This window comes from Penaeus vannamei, chromosome 14, assembly GCF_042767895.1.
Source record: "Penaeus vannamei isolate JL-2024 chromosome 14, ASM4276789v1, whole genome shotgun sequence".
NCBI classification, from domain to species: Eukaryota; Metazoa; Arthropoda; class Malacostraca; order Decapoda; family Penaeidae; genus Penaeus; species Penaeus vannamei.
The window spans coordinates 4,551,757-4,561,756 of NC_091562.1; the positions used below are offsets into that span (position 1 = coordinate 4,551,757).

The following is a 10,000-nucleotide window of genomic DNA, read 5'->3' on the forward strand; positions in this document are numbered from 1 at the left end:
CACTCCTTTCCCCTCTCCCCTCCCTTCCCTTCTCCTCTCTTTTCCCTCATCTTCTCCCTTCACCCTCCCCTTTCTCACCTTAACCGCCCTCCCTTCCTCTCTCTACTCCCCCTGCCCCCACTCCTTTCCCCTCTCCCCTCCCTTCCCTTCTCTCTCTTTTCCCTCATCCCCTCCCTTCCCTTCTCCTCTCTTTCCCTCATCTTCCTTCCCTCTCCTCTCTTTTCCCTCATCTTCCCCCTTCCCCTCTCCTCTCTTTTCCCTCATCTTCCCCTTCACCTTCCCCTTTCCTCACCTTCTCCTCCCTCCCTTCCCTCTCCCCTCCCTCTGTCCCACTCCTCTTCCCCTCTCCCCACTCCCTTCCCCTCCCCCTACCCCCACTCCTTTCCCCTCTCCCTCCCTTCTCTCCCCTCCTTCCCTTCTCTCTTTTTTCCCTCATCTTCCCCCTTCACCCTCCTCTTTCCTCACCTTCTCCACCCCTCCTTCCTCTCTCTACTCCCCCTGCCCCCACTCCTTTCCCCTCTCCCTCCCTTCCCTTCTCCTCTCTTTCCCTCATCCCTCCCTGCCCTTCTCCTCTCTTTCCCTCATCTTCCTTCCCTTCTCCTCTCTTTTCCCTCATCTTCCCCCTCCCCCTCTCCTCTCTTTCCCTCATCTTCCCCCTTCACCTTCCCCTTTCCTCACCTTCTCCTCCCTCCCTTCCCCTCTCCCCTCCCTCTGCCCCCACTCCTTTCCCCTCTCCCCACTCCCTTCCCCTCTCACCTCCCCCCACCCCTTTCCCCTTCCCCTCTCCTCTCTTTTCCCTCATCTTCCCCCTTCACCCTCCTCTTTCCTCACTTTCTCCGCAACACCTTCTACCATCGGACAAAGACCACTCTTTAGTTACCTGGTAGTAGTCTGTAGTATAGACATCTCTGGACATCCCGAAGTCACCGATTTTGACCACCAGGTTGGCCCTCACTAGGCAGTTCCTTGTGGCCAGGTCACGATGGACGTAGTGCTGCATGGGGGGGGGGGGGGAGAAGAGGTTTCATTAGTTGTGGGCGCTCGAGCGAATGATTATATTGTGGGGGTGTCTGACATCCTGTATGCACACGCACAGGGATGTATACAGAGCGTACACACGTAAATATACATGTGTCTGTATTCTATGTCTGTCTGTCTCTTTCTTTCTTTCTTTCTTTCTACCTCTCTCTTTCTCTCTCTCTCTCTCTCTCTTCCTCGCTCTCTCTCTCTCTCTCTCGCTCTCTTTCTCTCTCTCTCTCTCTCTCTCTCTCTCTCTCTCTCTCTTCTCTCTCTCTCTCTCTCTCTCTCTCTCTCTCTCTCTCTCTCTCTCTCTCTCTCTCCTCTCTCTCTCTCTCTATTTATCTAGCAATCTATCACTTTCTTTCCTTCTTTCTCTCCCACTTTTTCAATTTACTTTTTTCTACTCTCTCTCTCTCTTCCTATATCTATTTATTTATCGGTCTGTCAATCTCTATCAATCCACCTCTTCTACCAACCTTTCTCTGTCCCTTCCTCCTGTCTTTCTCTGTCTCGCTCTCTTATCTCTCTTTCCCACCCTTTCGCTCTGTATCCCTATCCGTCTCTCTTACTTTCCCTAATCGTCCGTCACAACCACCCAGTCTCCCCCCCCCCTCCTCCTCCCTCCATATTATACTTCCCTCCCTCCTCCCTTCCTTCTCTTTCCCTTCCTCTGCCAACCAACCTTTTAACCCTTTCTTTCTCCATATTTCCCTTTTCCCCTCTCCTCCTCCCTCTCTTCCATCCTTCCTCCATCCATCTATCTCCCTGTTACCACCAATCTTTTATCCCTTTTTCTCCATATTTCCCTCCCCTCTCCTCCTCCCTCTCCTTCATTCTTCCTCCATCCATCTATCTCCCTGTTACCATAATCTTAATAGTAGTGGTAGAAAAACCCACAATGTACAAACTAGATTTTATTATTCAATAAATCTAGTTTGTGCATTGTGGGTTTTTCTACCATAGTATCAACACGGTAGAGTGTTTTTTTTTCCATTCATCATGGACCTAATGGTTAAAAGAGATCATAATAGTAGTTTTTAAGGGTAGCTGTCTTGTGATGCGTGACTGGTAATGTTTGCAACAGGAACAACGAAGGGAAGGACAAGAAAACACACGAATATGCCGAAGGCCCTTTCGCTAGTGACGAAGCAATAGCGAAAAGGCCTTCGGCATATTCGCGTGTTTTCTTGTCCTTCCCTTCGTTGTTCTTGTTGCAATCTGTTCGTCATGAATTCCACACTGGTAATGGTTCACAATCCTGTCCCTTGGCCTCGTCCTCGTCAGTGATGAACAACCTACCTTGTGGAATTGATTTTATTTTTAATGGTATGTTGCATTTAGATTCATAAATTACATTTTTTTACATTCTACCATCTGCCTATATCTACATCTCTAACAATAATACATTTCTTTCTACTCTATTATCTATCTATATCTACATCTCTAACAATAATACATTTCTTTCTACTCTATTATCTATCTATATCTACATCTCTAACAACAATACATTTCTTTCTACTCTATTATCTATCTATATCTACATCTCTAACAATAATACATTTCTTTCTACTCTATTATCTATCTATATCTACATCTCTAACAATAATACATTTCTTTCTACTCTATTATCTATCTATATCTACATCTCTAACAATAATACATTTCTTTCTACTCTATTATCTATCTATATCTACATCTCTAACAATAATACATTTCTTTCTACTCTATTATCTATCTATATCTACATCTCTAACAATAATACATTTCTTTCTACTCTATTATCTATCTATATCTACATCTCTATCAATAATACATTTCTTTCTACTCTATTATCTATCTATATCTACATCTCTATCAATAATACATTTCTTTCTACTCTATTATCTATCTATATCTACATTAATAATAATACATTTCTTTCTACTCTATTATCTATCTATATCTACATCTCTAACAATAATACATTTCTTTCTACTCTATTATCTATCTATATCTACATCTCTAACAATAATACATTTCTTTCTACTCTATTATCTATCTATATCTACATCTCTAACAACAATACATTTCTTTCTACTCTATTATCTATCTATATCTACATCTCTAACAATAATACATTTCTTTCTACTCTATTATCTATCTATATCTACATCTCTAACAATAATACATTTCTTTCTACTCTATTATCTATCTATATCTACATCTCTAACAATAATACATTTCTTTCTACTCTATTATCTATCTATATCTACATCTCTAACAATAATACATTTCTTTCTACTCTATTATCTATCTATATCTACATCTCTAACAACAATACATTTCTTTCTACTCTATTATCTATCTATATCTACATCTCTAATAATAATGTAGGTGGTTGGTTTTCTTCTTGTTTCCCCGAGGCAGACGAGTGCTGAGAGCAACGGCGAAAAGGTGATCGATGTCTTATCCACACCAAGACGGAGCTTTCTTATTCTCGGCCTTGACTGCTCCTCAAGACATGGGTAAAAAGTGCGATTCTCCCGGAGGTTGTGAAGACGAGGGGCGTGAGTGAAGACGAGGGGCGTGAGTGAAGAAGAAGGGCGTGAGGGAAGACGAGGGGCGTGAGGGAAGACGAGGGGCGTGAGTGAAGAAAAGCGGCGTGAATGTGCCTTGTTCTACCTCTTGAATTCATATTCTCTCTCTTTTTTTTTTTTTTTTCTTTTTTTTTTTTTTTTTTTAGTGTCGACTGTTCCTGGGTGCTGTTCCTCGATGTTATGAAGAAAAAATTCGGGTGTCGAAAAATATCCACTTTCCCCGTATCCAGAAGCAGCTCGCCTTCACATCTAAGTGGGCGTCGTCCGCGGTGTTAGCTGATTGGAGCGTGGGTGTGAGGGCCGGCTCGACCCCTGACCTCGCGGCATACCTCACCCATACATGTAATACCGCGGCATACTGTCGTGGCCGGTATTAGTAGATTGGAGCGAAAAGTACCGCCCCTCAGTGGGTGTGAGGGCTGGTTCGACCCCTGATCTCGCGGCACACCTCACCCGACACTTGTGCCCTTCTGTCTCTCACCTTCTTGCACGTCATGGCGAGACTGGATCGAATGACGACCCACACGTGCAGTGTAACCGGAGCTCGTCGACCGACCAGCCATATCTTAGGGATATATCTACAAACGTTTATTTCTCGTGACATCACTTTCATCTCATTTCCCCTGATGATTGTGTGATTGTTTCTTGGGATTCTGCTTCCTGTTCGATCTCCCTTGCTTTTGTAATTTTCTATTTTTTCTATTTTTTGTTATTTTCTCTTGTTTGGCTGTCCGTATGTATTTTTTACGATGGACTGGGTCGGGCTGGCTGTAAACTTGATGGAATTTTGAGATTTAGTGTTTATAAATTTGCCTTCGTCTTGGCAGGATTTCGAGTATAAGTTTTTCTATGGCCGTGACAGTGCTGGTAATTTTATTATAATTATCATTTCATTTAGGGGTTCAAACAGGTGTTCAATAGTTGAATGCCGAAAGTAAAAACCGTATACGCCGAGCGTGGTTCCATTTCTACGATGTGTGCCAGTGTTTTTAGTTCATTGACCCTTTTATTTACTACTTGGCTGCTGTTGTCCCTAGCCCCCCCCCCCCCCCCATCACCATCACCAGGTGTTTCTCCTCTTCAATGGATATGTCTCTCTTCTGAAATATTTCTTTGGGTTGGACGAGATGTTAAAGTTTTACAAGATTTACTTGCGTTGAGGTACTATCCCCCTGGAGGCCTATTAGCTTCAATTCTGTCCCACCATTTTCGTGGGTCCTCTTATCTTCCCGGCGCTTGCAAGGTCGTCGGCGTATGAAACTCTATTTTCGTTGCGTTGAAGTTTATGTGTTCTTGCAGCATAAGGAGGCCAATTGCATGCATTGCCATTCCGTTGTACATGATGCGATCAACTTCGCAGATTCAACTTCACATTTTTTTTGTACCTCATGTATCTGACGGTTCAAGGTATGTGTCTTTGATGTATCGTGCAAAGCTTGGGTATTGGACTTAGATGTTGTGTATTGTGTATCATTTTATATGTGTATAGATTTTTGTGTATCTTTAATATATATAATCGGCCTTTCGGTTGAAGTCGAAGGCACTAGCAGCATCCACCATCAACGCCGCTTCACAACCAGGATCCTCATAGCGTGGTTGGCCGCTTTGCACTCCGCCTATTGGCCCACACATGCCTGGAAATCTCCCACAGCTGTTTGAACGTCGTCTACGAGAATTTTCACGAAGGGATTGGCAGTTCTTCTCAAAACCTCTCCAACTCTTACAGGATCCCGGCCTTTTATATAAAGCTGTGGTTCTTAACCCTTTTACTACCATGCCTCCTTCCCTCCCCCTCCCCAATCTATGAATAAAATTTCCTTCCAGAGTTTAAAGAAAATTATATATATATTCTTAGTTTTTTATGATGAAATGGTCACATCATTACTAAACTACTCTTTTGTCTAAGTTCTCGTTAAGAAAATAGCAAATATGATTAGAGAAATTCCTGCTTTTTCCCAAGGGCGAGCGTTCCCTTGGTAATTCCTGACTCCCCCAAGTTAAGAACCGCTGGTCTAGAAGAGGGTGACAAACACGCGGCCCGCCACACTCCTTTTTTGGTCTCATTTGCTATTTCACTCTTACAGGTGGCAGTTTTAAATTAGTTAATTCGGTCCTTCGTCTGTTGAGGGTTATCACTCTCTCTTTCAGTTTTCTTTTTATCATTCTGTTTTTGTAATGAATGCAATTGTCTCTTATGTCTTACGTCAACTATATGGCTGTTTCGTAGCGTCGACTCATGATCATCTGGCCCGCAAACTGATACTAAGGTGAAATGTGGCCCCCTGGAGTTGGACAGCCCTGATCTAGAGCAATGCAACAGCAAGCTCCTGCAATTTTCTGTCGCCAATTCTCTTGCCAGGGTTGCATTGGCTTTGCAGAGGTCGTTGCAGCATTTCCAGATATTTTTCTCCGGTGTTGCATTCGAAGATTTCCGGGGGGCGGGGGGGAGGGGAGGGGGGTGTTCGATAATCTCCATGGAACAACGTTTCGGATAAAAGGCCTTCCTCCTTCTCTGTGGCGTCGGTGTTTTCCATTTAGAATCTCAAGCTTGTTTTCTTGCACTGCCATCTGAAGCCAGGAACTTGTCACCCTTCGTCATTGTGCAAATATATTGGCACAGTTCCTACATATATCTTTTTCCTTCTTTTCCTAGCGCTTGCACCATCAGCGATTTAGGATTTATTGCATTTTCTGACAGGTGAGGCGAGGTAGTGTTGCAACAGGTTTCAGAGTGATTTCGCAAATATTGTTAGGAAAGAAAGCAACAATTTTCATTCTATATATATTTCTGTTATGCTGTTTGCCTTCTCCTGCTCACCTGATTTGCCAATAACACTACCGGGAAATTCATTCTTTTTCCTGATTTGTCGGTTGCTGTATTTCGTTTTTTAACACATCAGTCCCTGCTGTAATCCCTCTGTATTTTCCATATCCCTGCCTCCTTCTCTGACTCTTATCCTCGTTTTCTTTCCCCCTCCTCCTTCACCTCCTCTCCTCCTCTTCCTTCGTCTTTCATCCCTCATCTCTTCCTCTTCTCTCACCTTCTCTCTCTCTCACTTCTCCCTCACCTCCTCTCCTCTTCCTTCGTCTTTCATCCCTCATTTCTTCCTCTTCTCTCACCTCCTTCTCTCTCTCACTTCTCCCTCACCTCCTCTCCTCTCCCTTCGTCTTTCATCCCTCATCTCTTCCTCTTCTCTCACCTCCTTCTCTCTCACACTTCTCCCTCACCCCCTCTCCTCCTCTTCCTTCGTCTTTCATCCCTCATCTCTTCCTCTTCTCTCACCTCCTTCTCTCTCTCTCACTTCTCCCTCACCTCCTCTCCTCTTCCTTCGTCTTTCATCCCTCATCTCTTCCTCTTCTCTCACCTCCTTCTCTCTCTCACTTCTCCCTCACCTCCTCTCCTCTTCCTTCGTCTTTCATCCCTCATCTCTTCCTCTTCTCTCTCTCACTTCTCCCTCACCTCCTCTCCTCTTCCTTCGTCTTTCATCCCTCATCTCTTCCTCTTCTCTCTCCCACTTCTCCCCTTCTCCCGTGCGTGGCTGGTTACTGTTTTGGCATATTAGGCCTATTTTGCCGGTCGTACACAGCCTTTTTCTTGCACACATGCCCTTTTGAGCAGTTGCGAGGCGTAAAAGCAAAACACCGGGTTGACGTTGTTATTTTTTCAAGTATTAGTGTTTAGGTAAAGGAGAGAAACACGTTTTTTTCTTTCTTTCTTTCTTTTTTTCTTTTTTCTTTTTTTGTGCGTTCGAGTGCGGTGGTGTTGCCATCCGCGTGGTCATCGTTTCTCCATTTCTTTCTATCTTGTATCGTCATTCTCTTTATCAATGTTCGCTTTCTTCATCATAATTTAAGTGAAATGTTTTGTCAAGCACTTCGCTATCCACTTCAATTCTTCCGATGCTCATTTGTTTATCTCGTGCCGCTGATAATCACTTGCTCCTTCCAACGTATTCAAAATTTCCTCTGAACACTTGTTAAGTTTTATCCTTTTCGTCCCTTTTTTCGCTTTTTTTCGTTTTCATTATTACTAATTTGATGGTCGGATCTTCGCGTAATTTTGGTCTGAGTCTGATGGATCTGCGCCATGATTTTCCCGCCAAAATCTGTCCAGGAAGCGGACCTTCCCTGCATACTTCTTCTCTGTCTGATGTTCTCTTTCTCTTTCTCTTTCTCTCTCTCTCGCCCCTCTTTCGCCACTCTTTCTCTCTCTCTCTCTCTCTCTCTCTCTCTCTCTCTCTCTCTCTGCTTCCCTCCCTCCTCCTCTCTCTTCTTTCTTTCCCACCCGCCCTCCTTCCTTCTTCATTCCCTTTGTTCCACCCACTCTCCCTCCATCCCTCCTTCCCTCCCACCTCATTCCCTCCCTCTCTCCCTTCCATTCCTACTTCCCTCTCACTCTCTCACTCTCCCTCCTTCCATTCGTCCTTCCCTCCCACCCACTCTCTCTCTCCCTCTCTTCCCCACACACTCTCCCACCCCTCTCTCTCCTTCCCTCCCTCCCACTCTCTCTCTCTCTCTCTCCCACCTCCCACCCCTCCCACCCTCCCACTTTCCCTCCTTCCAACCCTCCCACCTCCTTCCCTCCTTCCCACCCATTCCCACCCTCCCTCACCCACCCCCTCCCTTCCCTCCCACCCTCCCTTCCTCTCCCTTCTCCCTTCCCTCTCCCTACCTGCGACGCAAGATACTTCATGCCTGCCGCCACCTGCAGGGCAATCTGGAGACAATCCATCACGGAGATCGGGTGTGTTGAGGCTTCGTCGCCCGCCTGGAGTGCCACGTCCTCGTTGTGGCTCCTGGACATGGAAACAAAGATTTGGTTCCTTATTTTTACTTTTTTTGTTTTGTGTGTTTGTTTGTTTGTTTTTTGGGTTATTGTTTGTTTGAATTTTGTTTGTTTGTTTGTTTGTACGTTTTTTTGTGTTTTGTTTGTGGATGTTTTTTTTTATTATTCTCTTTTCTTCCTGTTATTTTTTGTTGTTGTTTTATTTGCATTTTTGTTTGTTTGTGTTTTGTGTGTTTTTTGTCGTGTTGTTTTTCCATTATCCTCTTTTCTTCTTCTTTTTGTTGTTGTGGTGTGTGTGTGCGTGTGTGCGTGTGTGTGCGTGTGTGCGTGCGTGTGTGTGTGTGTGTGTGTGTGTGTGTGTGTGTGTGTGCGTGTGTGCGTGTGCGCGTGCGTGTGTGTGTGTGTGTATGTGTGTGTGTGTGTGTGTGTGTGTCTGTGCGTGCATGCGTGCGTGCGTGCGTGCGTGCGTGTGTGCGTGCGTGCGTGCGTGTATGTGTTTATATATATGCAAAGGCAGAACAACCATTACTTTATATCAATAACAAATACAATAACCCTTAACTACAACCCAAAATACCTCTAATATAATACAATGCAAAAAAAATCCAAAATACATTCAACAAAAAACACAACATAAAACAACACTTTCAATTCTCTACAACATCTTCGACACAACATTCTCAACAGCAACTTAATAATCAACAAAACACACAACATAAAACACCACTTTAAATTCTCTGCAACATCTTCGACACAACATTCTCAAAAGCAATTTAACAATCAACAAAACACACAACATAAAACACCACTTTCAATACTCTACAACATCTTCAACACAAACATTCTCAACAGCAATTTAACAATCAACAAAACACACAACATAAAACAGCACTTTCAATTCTCTGCAACATCTTCAACACAACATTCTCAACAGCAATTTAACAATCAACAAAACACACAACTTAAAACACCACTTTCAATTCTCTGCAACATCTTCAACACAACATTCTCAACAGCAATTTAATAATCAACAAAAAACACAACATATAACACCACTTTCAATACTCTACAACATCTTCAACACAACAATCTCAACAGCAATTTAATAATCAACAAAACACACAACATAAAACACCACTTTCAATTCTCTGCAACATCTTCAACACAACATTCTCAACAGCAATTTAACAATCAACAAAACACACAACATAAAACAACACTTTCAATACTCTGCAACATCTTCAACACAACATTCTCAACAGCAATTTAATAATCAACAAAACACACAACATAAAACAACACTTTCAATACTTTGCAACATCTTCAACACAACATTCTCAACAGCAATTTAATAATCAACAAAACACACAACATAAAACACCACTTTCAATTCTCTGCAACATCTTCAACACAACATTCTCAACAGCAATTTAACAATCAACAAAACACACAACATAAAACAACACTTTCAATTCTCTGCAACATCTTCGACACAACATTCTCAACAGCAATTTAATAATCAACAAAACACACAACATAAAACAACACTTTCAATTCTCTGCAACATCTTCAACACAACATTCTCAACAGCAATTTAACAATCAACAAAACACACAAC

At 43.1% G+C, this 10,000-nt stretch overlaps 1 protein-coding gene across 1 annotated transcript in view; it reads right to left on the minus strand.

The window, feature by feature from the left end:
• The window catches only part of LOC113826712 (BDNF/NT-3 growth factors receptor), a 128,373-nt gene that overhangs the window by 9,514 nt on the left and 108,859 nt on the right, over positions 1 to 10,000 (minus strand). Inside the window, exons 16-17 of the mRNA XM_070130052.1 lie at positions 8,269 to 8,392; positions 881 to 994 (exon numbers count right to left, since the gene is read on the minus strand). Of these exons, the coding sequence (XP_069986153.1) occupies positions 881 to 994; positions 8,269 to 8,392 (238 nt within the window). The remainder of the gene's footprint in view (positions 1 to 880; positions 995 to 8,268; positions 8,393 to 10,000) is intronic.